The sequence below is a fragment of the Entelurus aequoreus genome, linkage group LG06 (assembly GCF_033978785.1).
Source record: "Entelurus aequoreus isolate RoL-2023_Sb linkage group LG06, RoL_Eaeq_v1.1, whole genome shotgun sequence".
NCBI classification, from domain to species: domain Eukaryota; kingdom Metazoa; phylum Chordata; class Actinopteri; order Syngnathiformes; family Syngnathidae; genus Entelurus; species Entelurus aequoreus.
The window spans coordinates 70,237,716-70,262,589 of NC_084736.1; the positions used below are offsets into that span (position 1 = coordinate 70,237,716).

Below are 24,874 nucleotides of genomic sequence, written 5' to 3' on the forward strand. Positions count from 1 at the left end.
ATCTAAATTGAGTTTGACACCCCTGCTCTAATAAATGATAGTTAATAAATATGCTGGCACTTAAATAACTCATACTATGCAAATGTATACTAATTGACAACTGTAAAGGCCTTCTAAGGGTTAAAATTAGTGCTGTCAAAAGATAATTTAATCAGACGAACCACCTTTTGAATTTGTATTATTCAGGGTTAATCACAGGTAATTTAAATTGATAAAAAATTAAAATGCCATGATATTGTTAGAATCTTCAGGAGTTTACAAAAACAATGTGTTGCATGTATTAATGCACTACATTCAAAATAAATTGTGTGATTAATCTGTATATATGACATGATTCATGCAAACAATTGTGATGAATCACCAGTTAACTCATTATTTTTGACAGCCCTAATTACAATAAAATAAATAAACTACTTGTTTGGTAAATTTGTTAAAGACATAAGTTGATTGAGCAAAAAAGTACTAATCAATTATGAATTCACATGTTTTAATGTGCTTTCAAAAATAAAAGATGTATTTGTCCTGTTTGGCTATGGGGGCTATTGTCGAAAAACTGCCAGCGTATTGCATACCTGTGAAAGAATTGGACATTGAAATTTTAAAAGTGTATCATTAAAAATAAAAAACTCATAGGAAAAATCATTTACAGTAGTGTATCACAACAAAAAATATGGCCAAAAATACATTAAAAGGGAAAAAAGTCAATCTTTTTCCCCCAAGGAATACTGTCATTTTACTTGATTAGTTGCATTATGTGCAATATCATTTGCACTACTGTAGGTATACTACAGTATTTATTTTACATATACATACACACACCCATGTCATACTACACATATTTAGAAATTCTGTGTAGTTTGAATAAACTGGATTATTTTTCTCACTTCTGTGCACCAATTCATTTGGTTGTACAGTTTTCAAAGAAAAAAAGTCAATTAGGAGTAGATCATGGTTAACTACTGGATGCACTGTAGTCAAGGTGTAATACAGTAGACATTGGAACTATGCCACCAATGAAAATGTTGATGAACATTTATTGACATTAACCACACATCCAAGGAGTTACAGAGTACAGAGACGGTTGCTGTGCACAGAGAGGAAAACGATGCACGTGCATGAACAAACACCACACCAGGAGACGTCCATGTTCACATGCTCCTCTCTGGTTAGGATTGTTGTCTGATATGAAACCGGCAATGTTTTATTTCAAAATGAGACTCTTCACTTAGAAATGATTCGCTACAGATCTTCATACGTTTGTGGCACAGGAGTACATTTCTTTGATACAAAACATAGTGTTCATTTTCTTTTGCAACATATGACAACAGAAAGCTCTGTATTACCTAAAGTACTAAATATGAATATTCAACAGTAGAAAAATGTTCTGTTGTTCAAAGATGCATAATCCAAGTGCTATTAAGGTTATACAAAGAAACATTCAAATTAAGGACGGTGATTACAAATGTTTTAGTTACAACAGATGACACAAAAAACATTTGAATATAAACCCAGACAAAAATGTAAAGTATAATATTTATAGCAAAAAACAAATCATTTTGAATGTTAACTGTAATGTGGTGTTGCTGCTGACACAGGCACTTATATATATTTATGATTTCAAAGATGGACAAAAAGGAAAAGCAGAGATCGAGCAGCTTATTCTTCTTCTTGTTCTTCATTCTGCTTCTTAGGGAGCTGGGAATGGGAGAAAAAGGTCAATAAAGAAAGTAAGTGCCAAATAAAATATTGCCTCGCCTTAACATGAAAAATCCACCCTAAAAAGGAAACAACTTTTTTTGTGATTTTCCCCATCATCTACAACGCTTATGTGAGACAAGAACACACGTGTATTTCCCTTTTCTGTGCATTCTAAGTAGTGAAACAACTGCTAGTACGAGGCAGCCAACAATGCAGGTATCTATTCCACCTTTTAAAGCGCTAAAAAATACATAAAATAAGCCAACAACGATGCATTTATATGCCTATTAACCAAGCTACAGTGACATTGTTATTATAACAGCTAACACAGAGGAATTACTTTTCTGGCATAGGAACACATCGCCTTGCTCATACTGCTCCTCCGACCACCGGCGAGTAGTCAACCACTAGCTAACTTCAGTGTTATAACCTTGGTTGCGACCCGCCATAAAATTAAGAAGGAGCTTGAGCTGCTTCTCTATTGCCTTTGCATTTGTAAAACTTAATGATGACTCACGTCTTCATAGAAGGTTGTTGCACCGAGCCGGGAAGTTGGTCATCTTTGAAAATCCACATGCTACCTATATGGCGTGATACTGTATGGATTTCAACAAATAAAACACAGCAAAAGACCATCCAAAAATTGCTAGCAAACATTTTATCACCCGTTTAAGTGCCATGTCATCAGGTATGTGCCTATTACTACATTACATACCGTATTTTTCGGATTATAAATCGCTCCAGAGTATAAATCGCACCGGCCGAAAATGCATAATAAAGAAGGAAAAAAACATATATAAATCGTATTTTTGGGGGACATTTATTTGATGAAATCCAACACCAAGAACAGACATTTGAAAGGCAATTTAAAATAAATAAAGAATAGTGAACAACAGGCTGAATTTTGCACGTTATATGACGATGCTGCTCGATTGCCGTTTTCTGCTGCATATTTCACTACTTCCAGCTTGTAACCTGCAGTATATGATTTCCTTTTCAGTTCCATTTTTGTTCAGCCCTTCTCAGTTTTTATAAGTTACCGCCAATGTTGAAATGATCAATTTTCATAGGTACGGAAGTAGTAGCAGGTAGCATCTTTTTTTTCACAATGCACTTCTGCCATGACCCGCCTCCGCCAAATTTTTATTGGTTGACGTGTGTGTGTGACAATTGCTGATATACGCCTAGTCTCTTACGTGAATGAGATAAATAATACTATTTGACATTTTACGGTAATGTGTTAATAATTTCACACATAAATCGCTCCAGAGTATAAATCGCACCCCCGGCCAAACTATGAAAAAAACTGTGATTTATAATCCGAAAAAATACGGTATATATGGTTTTTAGAGGGCTTTATCAGCAGAATAGATCATATCCCCATTACCTGCATCGCTCGTTAAAAAACTGATAGTCAAAGGCGTCTATTTAGAACACACAGAAAATGTACAGACGTGTGTTCTTGTCTCACATAAGGATTGTGGATGATTGGCGAAATTCCAAAAAAGTGTGCAGTTTCCCTAAAAAAAAACATTAAAACCGTGTTTCCAGTCTCATAACTAATGAACCCATAAAAAAAGACAAAAAAGAACTTCAAGACTGCTATTGTTATTGTAGTTGTCATATGTATTATAAAAACCTGTTTCGCTGCCCTTTTGGCCAGGTCACTCTTGTAAAAAAAAAAAAAAAAGATTTTAATCTCAATAAGTTTTATTTACCTGGTTAAATAAAGGAAAATAAATTAATACATAAATACAAGTAAAGGCTTTGTCAATAACCTGACACCAAACAATAAGATTTGATAGTGAGCTTACCTTTGTGAACACATTGGTTCTGTTTCCTCTCCCCTCATGGTTCTCTGTTAAATGTAGTCTGGTGGACATACATAAAAACAACAAAAAAACAGGATTCTCACATATATTACAAATAGTTCTGATCCTTATATTGATTAACAGATTTGAACTGGACCTACCCCTTTAGATAGTCCGATCCTGACTTGTCAGAGTCCAAAAAAGATGAGGGCTCGGCCTCTCTGCCATGCGGAGCTCGGTTGTGTGCAGAAACGTCACAGTTGGACGTCTTTCGCTGACTCGGCCGTCCAATGTAGCCTCTTGGCCATTCCCTTTGGGTTTGTACTGCCGGAGGGTCTCGATCCAATCCCAAATCCTGGTCCGATATGTCACCTGAATGGGTAAAAAAACAAAAAGTAAGAGAATGTTGTCCACTCAGCGGCCACAACATTGTATTGCTTACAAAAATAATAATGCGCCCTTTTAATTGACGCTGTCAGACATGTATTAATTTACTAATATATTTATCATCATGCAAGCAGAATTTGGAATGGTGTTAAGCGAGTTACTTTTTTAAACTATTATGTTCACCTGATTTCATGCTATAAATTACATCTAACCTTGGGGCTTTATTCTCCCCTGAAAATCTGGGGAAACCCGTCCAAACGCGTCCTTGGCAGAACTTTTCTTGATAGATGCTTTCGTTATATTGTTAAGTGGAAAGGCTGTTTGAGGGCGCATGTCACATTTATCCTACAAAGAAAGAAAAAACATTGCAGTTATACTACTACTAAGTTATATCTTCAGAAACAATCACCAAATACATGTTCAGTCTAGCTGAAAAAAACAGGTTAAACTCTGATATTTGAAAATGTTGATCCTTCTGAACTGGAGGAGTTACATACCTGATGGTGAAAAACGACAGCCTCTTCCAGGGCAACGCCGCAGAATTCGCATGGAATCACAACGTCGCCCTCTAGTGGACTTGCTGGTGGACTGTATGAAGCTGGCGAGACGGAGCGCGGGAAAGTGGGAATGTTGGAGGCCAGCGAGTTAGGGAGGCTTCGCATCAGACCAGAAGCATTCCTGTCCTCTTTAGGGGGAGAGGACGGCTGCTTGCTGTAAGACGCAAAGGCGGACGCGGGGCTGCAGCCAGTCTTAAAAGACAAAAGAGACAAGCATGGAAATACAGAGTACAGGACTTTAGGTCAAAGTTAAGTTTTGAGAAAAAAAAAGACACGCATTCAAGTAAAAGTGTTTGACATTCTAATGATAAAATTGCATTTGTCCGCTATCTTTTTGCAACTCAACGCTAAGAAAACGGAAATGCTGATTATCGGTCCTGCTCAACACCGACATCTATTTTATAATACCACCTTAACATTTGACAACCAAACAATTAAACAAGGTGACTCTGTAAAGAATCTGGGTATTATCTTCGACCCAACTCTCTCGTTTGAGTCACACATTAAGAGTGTTACTAAAACGGCCTTCTTTCATCTCCGTAATATCGCTAAAATTCGTCCCATTTTGTCCACAAGCGATGCTGAGATCATTATCCATGCGTTCGTTACATCTCGTCTCGATTACTGTAACGTTTTTTTTTCGGGCCTCCCTATGTCTAGCATTAAAAGATTACAGATGGTACAAAATGCGGCTGCTAGACTTTTGACAAAAACAAGAAAGTTTGATCATATTACGCCTATACTGGCTCCCTTGCACTGGCTTCCTGTGCACCTAAGATGCGACTTTAAGGTTTTACTACTTACGTATAAAATACTACACGGTCAAGCTCCTGCCTATCTTGCCGATTGTATTGTACCATATGTCCCGGCAAGAAATCTGCGTTCAAAGAACTCCGGCTTATTAGTGATTCCCAGAGCCCAAAAAAAGTCTGCGGGCTATAGAGCGTTTTCTATTCGGGCTCCAATACTATGGAATGCCCTCCTGGTAAAAGTGTGAGATGCTACCTCAGTAGAAGCATTTAAGTCTCATCTTAAAACTCATTTGTATACTCTAGCCTTTAAATAGACTCCCTTTTTAGACCAGTTGATCTGCCGTTTCTTTTCTTTTCTTTTCTACTCTGCTCCAAACCCGGGGTGGACCGCTAGCCTGTTCATCAGATGGGGACATCTCTACGCTGCTGACTCGTCTCCACTCGGGATGGTTCCTGCTGGCCCCACTATGGACTGGACTTTCGCTGATGTGTTGGACTTTCACAATATTATGTCAGACCCACTCGACATCCATTGCTTTCGGTCTCCCCTAGAGGGGGGGGGGGGGGGTTACCCACATATACGGTCCTCTCCAAGGTTTCTCATAGTCATTCACATTGACGTCCCACTGGGGTGAGTTTTCCTTGCCCGTATGTGGGCTCTGTACCGAGGATGTCGTTGTGGCTTGTACAGCCCTTTGAGACACTTGTGATTTAGGGCTATATAAATAAACATTGATTGATTGATTGATTTGTGTCAAAATGTAGGGCACTTTTTTAAGTTAATTTTATTTACGTAAGCAAGTAATTTACTGTGATAAATGATCTAAATGATTAAAAAAATATTTTACAGCACTAATTATAGTATATTCCAACTCCAAGCTGTATACATTATTGATTTAGGCATATATTGTGATAAGTTTTGCATTAGTTTACTAAAGTGAACTGGATTATATTTTTAATAGTGCTTTTTCTCTAGTGAGTGACTCAAAGCATGAGAAACCCATTATCTACATTTAAGCTACGTTTACAACAGTGTGGGTGTCACTGGGAGCAATGTGGGGCATGTGTCCAAGGACACAACACCAGTGACTCGGGTGGCAGAAGCTAAATTCGAAACAGGATCCCTAGTCGGCAGCTCTACCATCTGAGCCATGTCACTAAAGTATTTAGTTAAAGGCCTACTGAAACCCACTACTACCGACCACGCAGTCTGATAGTTTATATATCAATGATGAAATCTTAACATTGCAACACATGCCAATACGGCCGGGTTAACTTATAAAGTGCAATTTTAAATGTCCCGCTAAACTTCCGGTTGAAAACGTCTATGTATGATGACGTATGCGCGTGACGTCAATCGTTGAACCGGAAGTATTGGTACCCCATTGAATCCAATACAAAAAGCTCTGTTTTCATCTCAAAATTCCACAGTATTCTGGACATCTGTGTTGGTGAATCTTTTGCAATTTGTTTAATGAACAATGAAGACTGCAAAGAAGAAAGTTGTAGGTGGGATCGGTGTATTACCGGCTGGCTGTAGCAACACAACCAGGAGGACTTTGACTTGGATAGCAGACGCGCTATCCGATGCTAGCCGCCGACCGCACCTTGACTTCCTCCGTCTCCGGGCCGCCGACCGCATCTATGATCGTCACTCTGTCGATCGCTGGAACGCAGGTGAGCACGGGTGTTGATGAGCAGATGAGGGCCGGCGTAGGTGGATAGCTAATGTTTTTAGCATAGCTCTGTAGAGGTCCTGTTGCTAAGTTAGCTTCAATGGCGTCGTTAGCAACAGCATTGTTAAGCTTCGCCAGCCTGGAAAGCATTAAACGTGTATTTACATGTCCATGGTTTAATAGTATTGTTGATTTTCTGTCTATCCTTCCAGTCAGGGGTTTATTTCTTTTGTTTCTATCTGCATTTAAGCCTGATGTGCTATCACGTTAGCTCCGTAGCTAAAGTGCTTCGCCGATGTATTGTCGTGGAGATAAAAGTCACTGTGAATGTCCATTTCGCGTTCTCGACTCTCATTTTCAAAAGGATATAGTATCCGAGGTGGTTTAAATTACAAATCCGTGATCCACAATAGAAAAAGGAGAAAGTGTGGAATCCAATGAACCCTTGTACCTAAGTTACGGTCAGAGAGAAAAAAGATACGTCCTGCACTGCACTCTAGTCCTTCACTCTCACGTTCCTCATCCACAAATCTTTAATCCTCCCTCAAATGAATGGGGTAATCGTCGCTTTCTCAGTCCGAATCGCTCTGGCTGCATTGTAAACAATGGGTAAATGTGAGGAGCCCTTCAACCTGTGACGTCACGCTACTTCCGGTACAGGCAAGGCTTTTTTTTATCAGTGACCAAAAGTTGCAAACTTTATCGTCGATGTTCTCTACTAAATCCTTTCAGCAAAAATATGGCAATATCGCGAAATGATCAAGTATGACACATAGAATGGATCTGCTATCCCCGTTTAAATAAAAAAAATTCATTTCAGTAGGCCTTTAAAGATACCAGTTATTTTTCCAAAAGAAGAAATTAAATTAGTAACAAGATTACTGAATGTAATTAGTTACCAGGAAAAGTATTTGTGTTACTTGAAAAAAAAAAAACACTCACAAAAAACCTTCAAATATCTTGCGTAAGTAAGTCATTGAGTGCGAAAGGTGCATTTCAAAATGTTCCGAAACTCACCAGAAAACTAGCCTAAAATTACTACGGCGTTTATTTAGGGTGGAATTTTATCTATAGACATTGCTTTTGGGTCCAGAACTGAGAAATAAGTGCCGATGTTGTCAACATTAGAGGACCGCTTTAAGGCTGGAATAAAATAAAATAAAAATAACAAAAATAGACCACCAGTCCGTGTGCCTCTGTTGGAATGCTACAATAATAATGGGCCCGGCAACGGCGTTGTAATGATTAAAAAGGGAAATAATTAAATTACCCGATTACACTGGAAAACAATGAGTAGTTAAGTAGTATTTTGAACACTTAATCCTAACACTGGTAATGAGAGAGGGTGTGGCACAAGAAGATCAAGGTGTGCAAAACTTTTAGAGGCAGCTAATTATCCTCAGGCAACAAAACGATGATTAAATTTACTCTGCAAAGTCAATGAGGTAGGCAAGTCATTTTCTAAATGTGAACACATTTTGTATTCTCAGTATTCTAGCACTTTAACAGCCAGAAAATATATTTGAACCAATAAAAATTATCTTTAGCTCCAAATTTGGTCAGGGAGTCAATACTTCTTAACTTTAGAAAAGAAAGCTCTTGAACAGCGTCAGGTTATTAAGTTGACAAATCAAACCTGATGCAAGATGAGGTCCTCTTCAGGAAACAGCTCTTCACAAAACTCACAGGGAAGCATGATGTCTGCAAGACATCATTTGGATTTTTAATCAAGGATTCTTGCCAACTGCAAGGTTTAAAACAAAGAAACTGATTTCATTTCACCTGTTTGATCACGCTCCTGAACCGCAGTTGTGCGAGGGGGGAAGTTTGAATAGTTGTTGTTGGACGTGGAGGAGGTCTTAGTGTGGTCCCAGATGTCACTCCACAGACTGGCCTCTCCACTGCCAGCCATGGACTCTCCGTCTGTCTGCAGGCTGAGGGCCAGCATGTAGTCCAGGCCTGATGAGTCCTCATCTTGAAGTGGCCACATACTGCTGTGGCTCAAGAAATCGGTCTGTTCGGCCACTACAAGGAAAACACAATAGTTCAGAATTACAAAATGAAGTTCATGTGAATTAATGACGACTTGAGACAACACCTTCAAGCCACATCGATTGGCAGGCAAATTAGTATACAACAGAAAACAGTGAAATGACTAGTTTATAGATAAAACTACATTGCCATATTGTTTCCATTACTTCTACCTGGAATCAGCATGGACTTATTTTTTTGGAACCGGGAGAGTGTTTTAATTCGCCACTGTGAACATATTGGGCAAGAAAAAAAGAGCGAAAATTGTGAACTATACGCTGTTGAGCAAGGATAGCCTTGCATGTGCATGATGTGTACCGGACCAAATTTAAGAGGCCCTGGTCCAATAATTGTTTATTCAAGTAAAAAAACAAAACTGTCATGTACCCCAGGGGTCAGTCACTATGAGTTACAGCGGAATTTGTAATAATTACATTGCGCACTCCTCAACTTTGATGACAAACGTGCAAAGGGTGGATAATTGTTCGTTCCTGGGAGGCAAGGCTCTTTACATTAATATTAAAACACAGCTGACGTGGCTATGTACATTTTGTTCTCATCACTTTAGAGACCTCATACTGGACAGTCAGGAGAGGGGGCGCTGGTGTCTGGTTTTGTTAGTAGAACACTGCTGCTTTGCCATAATAAGTTGCATTTCTGTTACACATTACTAGTACCGAAATGGAACTTAAAAATCAGTGCTGATGCCAAACGGGTCCTCAAAAAAATTGAAAACATACAAAACAATGACTTTTTATTGTAATGAATTGTGTGACATTCAAGTTGAACAGACTGGTAATTTAAATACTTCTATGATATACGGTAAATGAAATAACTACGTAATACATAAAAAAATAAGAAAGAAAATCTACAACAAATTGTCATAACTACTGCAGCACTACAGAACATAGAGAGTGTGCAAAAAAACAAAACAACTTACGGTTAATGTTTGATACTCAAAATTACGAATGATCCTGAATTGAACCCTGCTCACTGTAACTGTCACTGGTGCATAATGAGTAAGTGCTGTGTTCAGGTTGGTTGTTGTGACTTACTGGCTAGTCTAGAGTTTGTCACTACGCAATCAGTCCAGGAAGCTCCGATCGATCCGCAAAGTATATTGTCACTTCCTGTCAACTTGTTATAAGACAGTTATGTTCGTGCACGCCGTCACAGTTACCATGGTTTTCTTTCTTTGTAATCTTTATTTTAATAACTACATCATATAACATTTTGAAACTGTACAGTAGCGTTAAAAGGCAAATAAATATTTGTTCTACTTTATTTACACCAAATACATCATTTCACAATACTTACAATTTCATTTTAAAAGTCTACTTTTTGTTAGGGCCGCAGATATGGATTTAAGTTAAGTGCCTTGTTTTAAAAATCAACAATTAAAAAATAAATAATTCAGTGGCGCGCGCATGCGTTATTCATTGCAATGACAGAAGAGTAAAAGTGGTTGAAATGGTGGCGATAATACTCTGATTTTTAAAATCTACCCCCTGTTCATTTTTAAATTCTTATTCCCTTTTACTACTATGCAAGCTATTAGTTTTTGATAAAAAAATATCAATAAACATTCCAATATCACAGCACATGACATCGCAGATGCTCCGTCGTAAAATATTGCGAGTCCAGGAAGTGGCGAATTGCTCGCGTATGTGTGGACCGATTGGGTCTTCGGTGTAGTGACAGTGCTAACGGTGTTAAGAGAGCTGCTGTAGCAATAAAGTTAAAAAAAAACATCAGATTTTGTGCTTCTGTCGGGACGCTACATTATTTAAAAGGACATTGCTTGCACAATGTCACCGCCAAGCATTTGTTGCAGGTTATTGAGTAAGTATTAATTTAGCACAGGAATAAACACCAATAGTGTCTTATTTTTTTTGGTTCAGTTACTACCTTGTAAGTTGGCACTGGTGCTATTATAGAACCGGGTTTCGGTACCTATACCTAATCTTTATCACATTTCAGCCCTTAACAAAAATACCAAAACATGCAATGTTTTGTTTTTTGTTAAACATTTGAAGGTCTTTTGATAAATGATGTCACGGTTTTGAATTACTAGAACATTTAATTACAAGCTTGATATTTTTGTTTAGAACTGACGTTTATTGACATTTTAAGCAGAAAAAGGAATGGGCAGTTCATCTGGTAGTAGTAAAAATACTGTTAAAAGAGAAACAAAACTTACATTGGCTGGATGTCATATTCCTCGGGGTGATATTAATCCAGTCTTCGCTGCCTTGTGGTCCCCTTGCAGAGTTGTAAAATCTTGACTCAAATGTGCGAGGAACGTCCTGATGTTTAGCTGCACTGAGGTTGTTATCCTTTGGACCTCGCTCTTCTGCTCTGAGGAGGTTTCGGATGGAGTGGCCCTCAAACCAGGACCCTGGGGGCTGCAGGTCTGCTGGATTGCGACCAGAGCTGCGGTTGTTCCTCTCTTGGAGCAACGCGGGGCTCCCGCATAACATCGGATGCAGGGCTTTTTCCCTCAACATGACGTTGCACTTGCACTGTGGACAAGGCTCAGTACGAGCTCCGCAGTAATCCTCATGCTCTTTGGATTGACTGAAGATAACCTCCAACTCACAGTACTGGCACAGGACCAATCGTTGAGAGCAGTCAGAGTTCTGCAAAGTTGCAAAAGACGTTCGGATACATGAGCAGTCATTATAAAAGTATTCATGCTGAGAATTGACAAAATAACTAAATCAGACTTACCTGGTGAACTTCAATTTGATTCTTGTTTATCTTGAGTCCACATTTGCAAGTAATCTGAAATTTAAAGGATCACAAAATATAGAATAAATTATCAATAGTCCTACCTAGTGTATATTGTGTTTTGTCTTGAGAAAAAACTACTGATACACATATTGTGTTAATAGTACTGTTAATGAAATGTTTTACAGCTAATAATTCAACTCTGAAAAAGTTATTCAGTTTGGATTTAGACAGAAATGTTTGTTATCCCTAAATTAAAACAAATTAATCATTGTAACAATTACTATATTACATTTTTGCACGATGAAACCGAAATTGTGTTTTTTGTATTCAAGTTAAATGTGATCCCGAAAATTAAGAGCACCGTGGAGGAGAGAAAAACTGAGTTAGAACCTGCGGAGAAACAAAGAAAGAAGAGCAGACCCAGCAGTCAAAAACGAGAGTATTCCAAGTCCTCTTCTACTGATGTTTTCCTCAAGATGAAGAAATGCTGAAAGAGCATGAGCAAACTCAGACTTTGGAAGAGCATAATGCTCATAAGGTTCATCATGTTAGTTTTAAAGTAATAATGGACCAGGGTGACAAAAACATGCAATTAAGTGATCAAAATAATAGTTTTACATGTCTTTATCCACATTGTCTATGTGGGGAATGGGCTCCAGTTCTATGGATGACGTCACACCAAGAAGAGGCGGCATATGTAGTCTGGTAATGGAAAGGTGGTGTTCCAGGTACAGTTAGTTATCTACCCATTACTCAAAAACTAATTAATATTATGGGAAATCACTGCTGAAAAATACAGAAAGAGAACTTCAAATCTTCAGTCATCAGGACGCTATGGGTCCTTTTAATATTCAAAATAGACTGCTGCTTATACCCGTGTGGCAATGAATGTTACTTTAAACTGGTAGCAAAATGATGTAGTGGTCAGCTTGTCTGTCTCACAGTCTGGAATTTCCAGGTTTTATCTGGGTGCTGCGGCTTTCTCTCACATTCCAAACTGTTAAAAAATGTTAAACGAAAATGTTTAACTATTAATCAATGGGGGTCATCCTCAGACAAGTTAGCCAATGGATATCCAAATCCTTGTGGCTCCCAATGCATTCGGCCAGTTCTGTAGAGTTCTCCACTCCCACATTCTCCTAAGTACATCCACGTCTGTTAGCGTTCAACGTCCTTTTGGTCTGTGCCCGTGTGTTGGCTCTCAGAGCACTAGCTTGCTAGCAGGAAGTTCTGGAAGTGACTTGTAAGTTTTATCCTCCTGGATGCCACCATGTCACTCAGCCTTGGCAGACCCTCTGAGATGCTTGTTGGTAACATGCTTGTTCTGGTTAATGTTCAGTACCACACAGCATTCTGCTGTAGGATCAATCCAGTGACTTCTGTAAGGGGGGCTTTAGGGGCCACAACAGAGCACAGACTCCACAATTGCCTGGAAAAAGCTCTGTTGAGGGAAATTGGATTTCGACACACTAGACATGGCATTCAGAGCTCTCCATGCAAGCACCTTCCTCAACTTAATGTCTTAATGAATGAATTACCCAGGAAACAAGGTACTTGAGCTCGCCAACTTCTGCCAGACGGTGCATGGGGAATGTTAGATTGTTTTAAGTGAGGACGTTGGTTTTCCTTGCATTCAGCTTGAGACCGACCCTGGTGCAGTCTGCCTCCCCTCTGTTCAGGAGCTCTTGTAACTGGCTCAGACAACAGGCAGATGCCATCTGCATAGTACAGGTCTGCTAGGCCTACAGCACTTCAAAAGTTAAGGTTGTACTACCGTCAAGTAATGTTTTTCTGAGTGCGTAGTCCAGTGCTATGACAAAGAAGAATAGGGCAAGCGTGTCCCCCTGCAGCACAACTGTTTGGATGACAAACCCCTCGGTGTCTCTGTCTGGTGTCTTCACCTTGACTCTTGCGTTCTTGTGCATGGCCGTTATGGCCCTTAGCAGGTTAGGGGGGATGCCGTAAACCTTGTGGATACAGCGGTCCTGCCTTTTCTGAACCCATTTCAGTTGTCCTTCGGATGAGGGTCAACGGCAACCCAAATGCGGTTTAGTATCATGCGGTTGTACATCTTTGCTGTGACACAGTTCAGGCTAATGCCACTATCGTTTTCCAGCTTAGACAGAGCTCTTGACTCCAGAGGGCCAATATATCAGGCTAAATTAAATTAAACTAATTGATTCTAAATTGTCCATAGACGTTGCATGTGAGTGGTTGTTTGTCTATATGAGTCCTGTGATAGACTGGTGACCAGTCGAGGGTGTAGACCGCCTCTCACCCAAAGTCAGCTGAGATAGAACGGACTGTAGATTGTTTTCTGTACGGTTTAAAATTTTATAACAGAGTTTATTCATTATCCCACATATAATTGGTTTCAAATGAGAAATTGCGCTTGGAGTCAAATCAAAAAGGTCGATCAGCATCAGAGATTGACTTGTGTTCAAGGCCGGCCCATGGCATAAACACTATGCGGTTGTTTAGGGCCACAACCATTAGGGGGGGCCAGAGCTGTGTATAGAGAGAGTATGGACAACTCTGTTTCAAAGTTGGTAGCAAATATGACGCACTGTAGTCACGCAAGGGGTTTTTGACCAATCAGAGAGAGTACGGCCAGAAGATCTCCTAAATGATTGGTCAAAAGTGCCTCCCGTGACTACAGGGTGCCATGTTTGCTACCAACTTTGAAACAGAGTTGGCCATATTCTCTCTATACACAGCTCTGATGGCAATTGATCACTCGCACTGCAGGTGTTTGCTTGTTCTACTTTAATGGACTGAATGAGCCCATGCATACAATTTTACTTTGTTTCTGATTAACTTTTCTTCAGCGGTGAGTCATGTCCTTTGTAAGAGTTTGTTCAGTTTAGCAGCATTACAGCCTGAAACCTGGGCCAATATTCGCTAAGTCAATTAACAGACGATAAATAGAAATTAAGTTGGCAAGTTTTCCAGTGTCGATAAATCGCCATGTGCATGCTTCAAGAGCATTCATGCTTTTCGTTGCTTTTAGCAAATACGCACGTTTGTGCCATAGCAGAATGAAAAGAAGGGGGTGCATTATTTTATTTTATTATCTTTTTGTGGGGAGGCGGGGCCGCTGGCCCACTAGCATCAGTTTTTATTGCCTTTTGTCATTTTTATTTAGGTGCAACATTTTGCCAACAAATTATATTTTATTATTATTTGTTTGTTTTATTTAACTTGTAGATTAAAAATGTTCATGCCAATTACAATGTTAACGAACAAGAAATGCAAGTTTATTGCATTTGTAAGGATATACATGCGTTATTATTACATATTATCATTACATCAATGGTTAATTTGGTCTCATAAAAATTTTGGCAATAATATAATTTATCAGCATTAATTTGTAGGTCAATAAATCGTCAAGCAAAATTTGTTATCGGACCAGGCCTAATTACGGCCGCATCCATTCAACATTCCATAGAGATAATTGCTAATACAGCGTCACACTAAATTGGCCCTAGTGTGTGAATGTGAGTGTGAATGTTGTCTGTCTAGCTGTGTTGGCCCTGCGATGAGGTGGCAAACTTGTCCAGGGTGTACTCCGCCTTCTGCCCGTGTGCAGCTGAGATAGGCTCCAGCACCCCCCGCGACCCCAAAAGGGACAAGCGGTAGAAAATGGATGGATGGATAGCGTCACTTTGAATGCCGCTATAATACACATTTATGGCCGTATTTCTATAACGACCACACTTTTTAGTTTATTTTGTAGCCAAACCTTTTCCCTGAAGATGTAGAGAACATTCATTTGTTCATAGTTTTTACTTATTTATTGTGTTTGGTTTTCTTTGTCAATTAATGACAAAGAAATTGTAGACCTCCATGCTATTCCAAGTTTCCATGTAGAATTATGTCCAGAGCACAAGATAGTTCAATCAATAAATCAATGTTTATTTATATAGCCCTAAATCACAAGTGTCTCAAAGGGCTGTCAAAATGTCTGGGAACTACACCGACGAATAATCCATGATATCACTCGACAAATCTTTTTTTTGATAAAGGGTAGGGATCTATTCCATTGCATAGTTGGATTTTTTGCAGCAAGATCTAGGCCCATTGCGTACTCATGTAGTTCACGTGCTGCTGCTGCTGCTGCTGCACAACAGCCATCTTGGCTTGGTTGCCCACCGCATTGTTTCACTTCTGGGAAGATGTCACATGTTGGAATACAAGTAATTGAACATATAGGAATTAACTGAATTGTAGATGTCAAATAAGTATTTTGTTTATTGTTCTCTATAGGTGGGAATCTTTGGGCACTTCACGATTCAATTCCGATTCTTGTGGTGACAATATGATTTAGAATCGATTCAAGGTTCGACGCCATTCTCCTAAAATATTGTTTGGTATATAAATTAAACCTTTTCAATACAGGTTACAAAACTCGTATTGACGGCTGACGTATGACTTATACGCAGTGTTGGCCTAAAACAAATGAATATTTAAAAAAATGTTCTTTACAGAAATCACAGCCTGTTAATCAAGCTGATAAAACAAAATAGAACAACCCCAACTCCAACCCAACCTTAGCTTTACAATATTTTATATTATATAGGGACGGCGTGGCGAAGTTGGTAGAGTGGCCGTGCCAGCAATCGGACGGTTGCTGGTTACTGGGGTTCAATCCCCACCTTCTACCATCCTAGTCACGTCCGTTGTGTCCTTGGTCAAGACACTTCACCCTTGCTCCTGATGGCTACTGGTTAGCGCCTTGCATAGCAGCTCCCGCCATCAGTGTGTGAATGTGTGTGTGAATGGGTGAATGTGGAAATACTGTCAAAGCGCTTTGAGTACCTTGAAGGTAGAAAAGTGCTATACAAGTATAACTCATTTATCATTTATTATTTATTTATATAAATATAAATTTACAAAGCAACCAAGAAGACATGCAAATACATAACTAAAAAGTGAGTGATGAATAGCTCTCTAATGTTTTTATTCCAAAAATTGATTCTTAACAAAATAGTTTATTTTTTATTGATTTTAGGAAATTATGGGTCAATTTAGAATCACAACTAAAAATTGCGATTTGAATGTGAATTGATTTGTTTTAGCCCACCCATTGTTCATACATGATTATTTTTAGTAAATACAAATGTTTATGTAACTTCCATCCATCCATTTTCTACCGCTTGTCCCTTTCGGGTCGCGGGGGGTGCTGGAGCCTATCTCAGCTGCATTCGGGCGGTAAGCGGGGTATACCCTGGACAAGTCGCCACCTCATCGCAGGGCTAACACAGATAGACAGACAACATTCACACTCACATTAGGCCACACTAGGGCCAATTTAGTGTTGCCAATCAACCTATCCCCAGGTGCATGTTTTTGGAGGTGGGAGGAAGCCGCAGTACCCGGAGGGAACCCACACAGTCACAAGGAGAGCATGCAAACTCCACACAGAAGGATCCCGCGCCCGGGATTGAACTCAGGACCTCTGTATTGTGAGGCAAATGCACTAACCCCTGTTCCACCATGCTGCCTGTTTATGTAGCTTGTAATATATTAATACATATTTGTATAAATATCTAATTAAAAAAGTAACTAATTTGCGTTTTATTTGGATGTGTCTTTTGCACACGCTCAAGACCCCATGACCTAATATACTTCTGATCGCCAAGAATAATACAGCTATCCCTCGTTTATCGCTGGTTATTGGTTCCAAGCCTGTCCGTGGTTAATGAAATTCCAGGAAGTAGAAATGATTCATAAATGAAATATTTTTAGATCTAGAGTTAAAAAAAAAAAAAGTGTTTTTTTTAACATTGAGAAAGCCCTCTAGACATGAAATAACACCTAAGTAGTCACCTTTACAAGTCGCAAACTTCGAAGTGCGATGTGGCGAGGGACGACTGTATCACAATACTCACTAAGCTGCAATCAGTCCCTAGTGTGTTACATGAGTATTGTATTTTTCGGACTATAAGGCACACTTAAAATCCTTTCATTTTATCAAAAACTCGACAGTGCGCCTTATTACCCGGTGCGCCTAATGTACGGAATAATTTTGGTTGTGCTTACCGACCTCAAAGCTATTTTATTTGGTACATGGTGAAATGATAAGTGTGACTAGTAGATGGCAGTCACACATAAGAGATACGTGTAGACTACAATATGACTCAAGTAAACAACACCAAAATGTTATATGTTCCATTGAAAATATAGAACATTACACACAGTTCTCAAAATGTTTTAGCACGACTTTGGTAAGCTATGAAGCCGCACCGCTTGATGGATTGTACTGTGCTTCAACATACGGGTATTATTATTGTGTGTGTATAAGGTAAGACATTATCTGGCGTTTTTTCCGCAATATTACGCAAAAACAACTTTTCTTACCTTCTGGTACCTGCTGATCTGTATTTGGGATCTACATAAGTCCTGAAAAATCGTGCATGTCCACCTTTGTAGTCCGTGCCGACACAATAGTTGATAAGCTTCTTCTTTTTCTCTGTCTTCTTGTTATGGGACATTCATCCTCTGCTGTTGCCATTTCTAATATAAAGTAGTTATAAAGTTCTTACTTATATCTGTCAGTAAACTCACCATGAAAGCGCTAAAACATACCGGTATAGTGAGTTTACATAATCCACCCAAGGAACTTTAGTTAGTACAGAGTTCGGGTGGGATGGTTTTTCACGAGACACGTTTCCGGCGTTGTTGTTGCACTAGTGAGCCACGGATGAGGAGATGCTGCTCTGTTATTGATTTAAGTAAAGTCTGAATGTCATTAAAACAGTTAGTGCCATCTTTTGACACTTCTTCCACTTCCGTCCTTGCACGCTACACCGCTACAACAAAGATGACGGAGAAAAGACGCTGTCGAAGGTGAGCCACATAAATAAGACCGCCCACAAAACGGCGCATCCTGAAGCGACTGTCAGAAAGCGGCTTGAAGATGATCTGTAAAACATAATCTATGCAACATTTTGACCAAACCATTACATGTTATGTAGACCACAAGGAAGTGTTTTTAATTTAGAAAAAACATTTAGTAATATGACCCCTTTGATGCGCCCTATAACCCAGTGCGCCTTTTGTATGAAAATAGACCTGACTAGACCCGCTCATCGGCAGTATGCCTTATAATCCGGTGCGCCCTACGGTCCGGAAAATACGGTAATAGTAAAGACGGATATGGGGCCACAGACAAGATCAGCCCTGCTTTTCTTGGAACATGTGTGGTATCCAGTGGTGTGCCATCAGGGCCAGCAAGGCCTTCTCTGCTGGCCTAACGTAACCAGAAATTATGATCATAAATAAAGATTACTTTTTTTTTTTTATATTTACTTTCCCTAAATATCTAAAATTATTAATATTATTTTCATGTCATATTATGCACGTTCCAGTGCTGTTGTTTTTAGTTTGTATACAATCAGAATTCAGCTAGCTTATGTTGCCATGCTGTACGAAATCTGCCAGACGCCTTCAGAATCAACAATGCTGGCGTCCGTGCACTGTAAGTGAACGGGGACATACAGTTGATAGACAGTTGCGATAGCCAATCAGATCACGAGTTGTTGTCAGTAAGGCCTTCTAGATGGCCTCACATTGAACATGACATTAAGCGTCCTGTGATTGGATACTCAACGGGGCCGTTAGCGGATGAATTTGAGAACACATAGAGCTGAGAGACAGTTGCGATAGCCAATCAGATCACAAGTTGTTGACAGTAGCTGTTCGGTTACAACTAAAAGTTGTAAACTCTTGTTGTTAAAGTGTGTCATGCTTGTCATTTAATTAACATTTAATATAATTTTGGTAAGTGTGTACTTTGAATCAAACTTTATTGATTCCATAAGCCAAGCAGATAAATTTACAGTACCGGTATATGTTTTAATTGCTGATGTGTTATAATTGATTTTTAAATGCGCCAGAAAATAACACATTTTGTATACTGTTGATGTGATTCAATGGCCAGTAGGGCGTAAATGTGTTCTTGTATAGTATTTCTCCAGCAATGGTCATGTGCTGACATCAATTATAGTATTTTGAGAGGTAATGATTGAAGTGGGAGATCACTGAAGGCCTAGGTGGGAAACGCACGGCCCGCCAGTGCCTTGGACTGGAAGTCTCTGCAGAGAGTGGTGAGGACGGCGGAAGAGATCATCAGGACTCCTCTTCCTCCTATCCAGGAAATCGCAAAAAGCCGCTGCTTGACCTGGGCTCAGAAAATCTGTAGAGACTCCTCCCAACCCCACCAAGGACTGTTTTCACTGCTGGACTCTAGAAAGAGGTTTTCGCAGCCTCCGTAGCAGAACCTCCAGGTCCTGTAACAGCTTCTTCCCTCAGGCCATAAGACTCTTGAACGCATCATAATAATCCCCTCAATTTCCCCCCACAAAACGGACTAACTCGCTGGAATATAAAGACAATATAATATACATCCGTAATCGTGGATGCATATGAAAAGTGCAATATATTTATCTGTACAGTAATCTATTTATTTATACCTGCACCTTATTGCTCTTTTATCCTGCACTACAACAAGCTAATGCAACAAAATTACGTTCTTATCTGTACTGTAAAGTTCAAATTTGAATGACAATGAAAAGGAAGTCTCTAGGTGGTAACGTAAATGACCGACATAACCACAACACCAGGGGGAGCTCCACAAACCATGTCAAACCCAGATTCCGATCTAACAAAGGTCTTAACTCATTTTCCTTCTATGCCACATCAACATGGAATGCACTCCCAACAGGTTTAAAAGAAAGTGCATCTCTATCCTCCTTCAAAAACGCACTAAAAACCACCTCCAGGCAGCTACAACCCTGGCCTAACCCCCTCCCCCCACCACATCCCACCTCCCCGGACTGTAAATAATCAAATGTATATACTTGTTCTTATGCTTTCTGAGCTCACTATGTTCACTGCTCGCTGTACATATGCTACGAAGTCAGACCTACACTGTTACAATGTCCATTTCTCAGATGATAAACTTGTATGATGATTGAAATATGCTGATAGCAACCTAACCTACCCCCCCCCCCCCCCCTCCACATCCCACCCCCCGGATTGTAAATAATTCAATGTATATACTCTGATGATTAACTTGTGTGATGACTGTATTATACTGATAGTATATATTTGTACCATGAATTGATTAACGTGGACCCTGACTTAAACAAGTTGAAAAACTTATTCGGGTGTTACCATTTAGTGGTCAATTGTACGGAATATGTACTGTACTGTGCAATCTACGAATAAAAGTTTCAATCAATCAATCAATGGTATCACTGTACTGTACCTGGATGTGCTCCTGCTGCTTATGCTCCTGCAGCTCTGATCGTGGCACCGGCTCCTGGCATACATCACAGAGGGCGATGTTTCTCCGACAGTGGATCTCATGTGTTGTGAAATTTGCTTCCGGAATGTCATGCTTGCTAAAAAAAAAAAAAAATGCATTAGAAAAGGGAACAACTAAATTATTTAAAATGCTGAGATCAACAACGTCATCAAGATCCTTGGTCTCCAGTATAAAATGAACTAGTGACCCAGAGTCCCTCAAGTCACTGCGCTATGGCAAGATCATGATCATGATCTTGTCCCACATGCCATTAGACTGTACAACTCCTCTCTGGGGGGGTTACTAGGATGACAGGGGATGCAAAACAATAACAGTGCAATACTTTTTCATAACATGGTCACTACTGCCTAGTTTCTCTTGTTATATTCTTATTTTACTGTTATATTTGTATTCTCATTGTTGCTTTTTATTTTTATTCTTATTGTAATATATTTCTGTTTTGTTTACATTTATACCCCTATTATTTACTTTTTAAATTTGATCTCAATTCTGTACACTGCTGCTGGAATTTAAATTTTCCTGAGGGAACTCTCCTGAAGTAGTGGTGTAATGGTACGTGTATTTGTATCGAACCGTTTCGGTACGGGGGTTTCGGTTCGGTGCGGAGGTGTACCAAACGAGTTTCCACACGGACATATTAAGTAGTGTAAACAATACTCAAAATGCCGGACATTTGAGGCATTTAAGAAACTCCGCCCGGACAGCTCCGCAAAAGAGGACATGTCCGGGGAAAAGAGGACTTATGGTCAGTCTAATAGACTGACCATACGTCCTCTTTTCAGTCTAATAGACTGACCATACGTCCTCTTTTCACCGGACATGTCCTCTTTTGCGGGGCTGTCCGGGCGGAGTTTCTTAAATGCCTCAAATGTCCGGCATTTTGAGTTATGGTTGCGTGTATTAACAATATACGTTCAGGGTTTAGAAGGGGTTAAAAACCAAACAAATTGTGCACGCAGCAGCATTTGTGAGGGAGGGGACGAGACAGAGAGAGCGAGAGCGAGAGCGAGAGTTATGATAAACGCGCATGCGTCGCCAGGCTCTGCTTTTTATCAATAGATTTATCAGATTTAATTTTTTATTATCTATAGCAGGGGTGTCAAAAGTCTGCCCCGGAGGCCATTTGCGGCCCACAACATATTCTAAAAATACAAATAAAATAAACAAAAACATAACAAAAGTGAAATAAAAAAGCTTAAAGGTGAAATGTAATTTAGAAAAAGTTGCAATGTTGACTAATAAAACAAAGCTGTTTTTTTTCTTTCAAACTGTCATTGCTCAAAACATAATTTTGAATCAAAATCAATGTTATTATGAATTATTGACCTATCCAAGGTTCTGATTACTTCACATCAAATGTTCTACTAAAAAAAATATTTTTAGTGGAAGATTTTGCAAATTTGGTAAATAAATAACCAAAAAATTTATATTTTGTTGTTTTCTAACCGTACTGAAAATGAACCGGACTGTGACCTCTAAACCGAGGTACGTACAGAACCGATTTTTTTGTGTACCATTACACCCCTATCCTGAAAAAAATCAATAAAGTACTGTATATATATGACAGATCAGGATCAAGATGGCTCTCACATTAAAGGCTTGCTTATCAACTTAATCCACCACAACTGGCCCTCATGTGGTGGACGAAGATGTGTTGTGTCATGTGCTGTGGGGACCATCACTACCATGAATTGATTAACGTGGACCCCGACTTAAACAAGTTGAAAAACTTATTCGGGTGTTACCATTTAGTGGTCAATTGTACGGAATATGTACTGTACTGTGCAATCTACTAATAAAAGTCTCAATCAATTAATCAATCAAACATCTGCGGTCCTCTCCAAGGTTTCTCATTGTCCCATTTGGTTGAGTTTTTCCTTGCCCTGATGTGGGATCTCAACCGAGGATGTCGTTGTGGCTTGTTGTGTAGCCCTTTGAGACACTTATGATTTAGGGCTATATAAATAAACATTGATTGATTGATTGATAGATATTCACCACATAATGGCGAAAACAAACCTACTTTGGTCACGTGATTGGCTGTATGGCTACTTACCAATTTCCACAAAAGTGAGTGTTTTCATCCGCCATGGTCGTCCAAAAGCCTGCAAAGAGGATCAATTTAAACACTCAGGGCCTGAACTTTGACATGAAAATGTCCACTAAAAATCAACATCTATATCTCGTTACAGCAGGAAGACTTGTTAAAAAGACGGACGGACAAGTTAAACGAGAGACATCTGCTCACGTTTGACAGTAGCTCGGAGGAATGTAACGACATTTATTTTTTAAAGACGACAGTTGTAAATATGCAGAAGACGAACAGATAAAAGAGGTTGACAGCTTCTTTCATTTTGCTCACCCGGCAATCCTTCGTCGGCTAGCTAACGTTAGCAGACACTGGCGGACTTCAGAAAAGAGAAACGACGAGCATCTCAACCCAAAGCGGGGGTGTTTTTAAGCACACTTAAAATAGAAATGGCGTTCGAGATGACGCCTGTAGTTTGGCTACGTAGCCTAGTAACCTTCAACTAGCCAATGCTAACTAACTTGCCGAGCCGCAAACTAGCCTGGCTATTATAGCAGGAAGCTAGCTGTAGCGTCAAGCTAGCATCATCAGGTTTCTGTCACCCGCGACAGCAACAAGAAGAGCGGTGACAGTCACGTTAAGATCAATTGCGCCGGTCAATTGATCTGTAAATGATAAAAACGGAATAAATTGGGAAATTCGCAGAACGAAGGCCAATCGCTACAAACCCCAGTACGCATCAGTTTATTTCCTCTTTGCTATGTCAATATCATAGCGCGCTGGACTGTGCCCAGATTTTAGCCCTTCAGGTCACCCACGTAGAAAAAAAAAATATTACGTTCAATCCTACCTCAGGGTGTCATTTTTGAACATGTGCAAAAACTGCAAAGACGGATGATTAATACATTTAAAATCTTAAAATATTTTTATATAGCGTCGATATGTACGCAGTATTGCGGTGCCCATGAATAAACAGTAGTCAATAATAAAGGGAAAATTAATGGTAGAACTTTCGTTTGGGCAAACTAGGCTTTGCTGTTGATATCAGAATGACAGTCTGCTTTATTGGCAAAGTATGTTTAACACACACGTAATTTGGCTTGGTAGGCTAAAAATATTAACAACTACTTAAATACCTAATATGTGCAAGTCTGACGTCCACAAATAGACGGAACAGAAATTGAAAGAGTAAATGAAACCAAATTGCTTGCTATAATCCATCCATCCATTTCCTACCGCTTGTCCCTTTTGGGGTCGCGGGGGGTGCTGGAGCCTATCTCAGCTGCATTCGGGCGGAAGGCGGGGTACACCCTGGACAAGTCGCCACCTCATGATTGACGATAAAATGAACTGGAAATCTCATGTAAATATAAAGTAGCAAGAAACACGTCAATAATGAATAAAGCGAAACATGTTCTAGACCAGGGGTCGGGAACCTTTTTGGATGAGAGAGCCATGAAAGCCAAATATTTTAAAAAGGATTTCCGTGAGAGCCATATAATATTTTTTAACACTGAATACAACTAAATGCGTGCATTTTTAGGTAAGACCAACATTTTTTGAGTATAATAAGTCTCTTATTCTTTTTAATAATATTGTTATTCTGAAGCTAACCAATAATAAATAAAATACTTCTTACCTTTGTTTAGTCTTTATTTGAAGGGACAATGTACAGAAACATTAAGCTCAAAGACAGATATGTTCTGTACCAGATTATAGCTAAATAGCTAATTTCCATCTGCAGTCCCTGGCTACCTAAATTAAAGGGATACAAAAATCATGCAATAAATTTATGACAATAAAATCATACACAAGTATTAAGAAAAAAGTCATAAAATGCCCTTTCATGGACACATACCTTTAATGCGA

General features: G+C 39.4%; 1 protein-coding gene across 2 annotated transcripts; it reads right to left on the reverse strand.

The window, feature by feature from the left end:
• Positions 1-1,016: 1,016 nt before the first annotated feature.
• On the reverse strand, positions 1,017-23,834 carry trafd1 (TRAF-type zinc finger domain containing 1). Of its 2 annotated transcripts, none has more exons than XM_062051396.1 (12): positions 23,734-23,834; positions 23,033-23,081; positions 20,917-21,052; positions 11,643-11,696; positions 11,113-11,551; positions 8,664-8,906; positions 8,518-8,582; positions 4,394-4,645; positions 4,109-4,241; positions 3,671-3,881; positions 3,513-3,570; positions 1,017-1,695 (listed from the first exon to the last, which is right to left on the reverse strand). In XM_062051396.1, the coding sequence occupies exons 2-12, from the start codon at positions 23,065-23,067 to the stop codon at positions 1,657-1,659; spliced, it is 1,665 nt and encodes a 554-aa protein (XP_061907380.1). In that variant the 5' UTR covers positions 23,068-23,081; positions 23,734-23,834; the 3' UTR covers positions 1,017-1,656. The 2 variants fall into 2 exon arrangements, with proteins under 2 accessions (XP_061907380.1, XP_061907379.1); XM_062051395.1 differs by having other exon boundaries at positions 23,339-23,794.
• Between the last annotated feature and the right edge of the window lie 1,040 nt (positions 23,835-24,874).

Bases quoted from the DNA above. Each gene is read 5' to 3' on its own strand.
- trafd1 (XM_062051396.1), bottom strand. From the start codon at position 23,067: ATGGCGGATGAAAACACTCACTTTTGTGGAAATTG. The intron at 21,053-23,032 runs GTAAGTAGCCAT...TTTTTTTTTTAG, and splicing joins ACTCACTTTTGTGGAAATTG to CAAGCATGACATTCCGGAAG. The intron at 8,907-11,112 runs GTAAGTTTTGTT...TTTTCCTTGTAG, and splicing joins GAATATGACATCCAGCCAAT to TGGCCGAACAGACCGATTTC.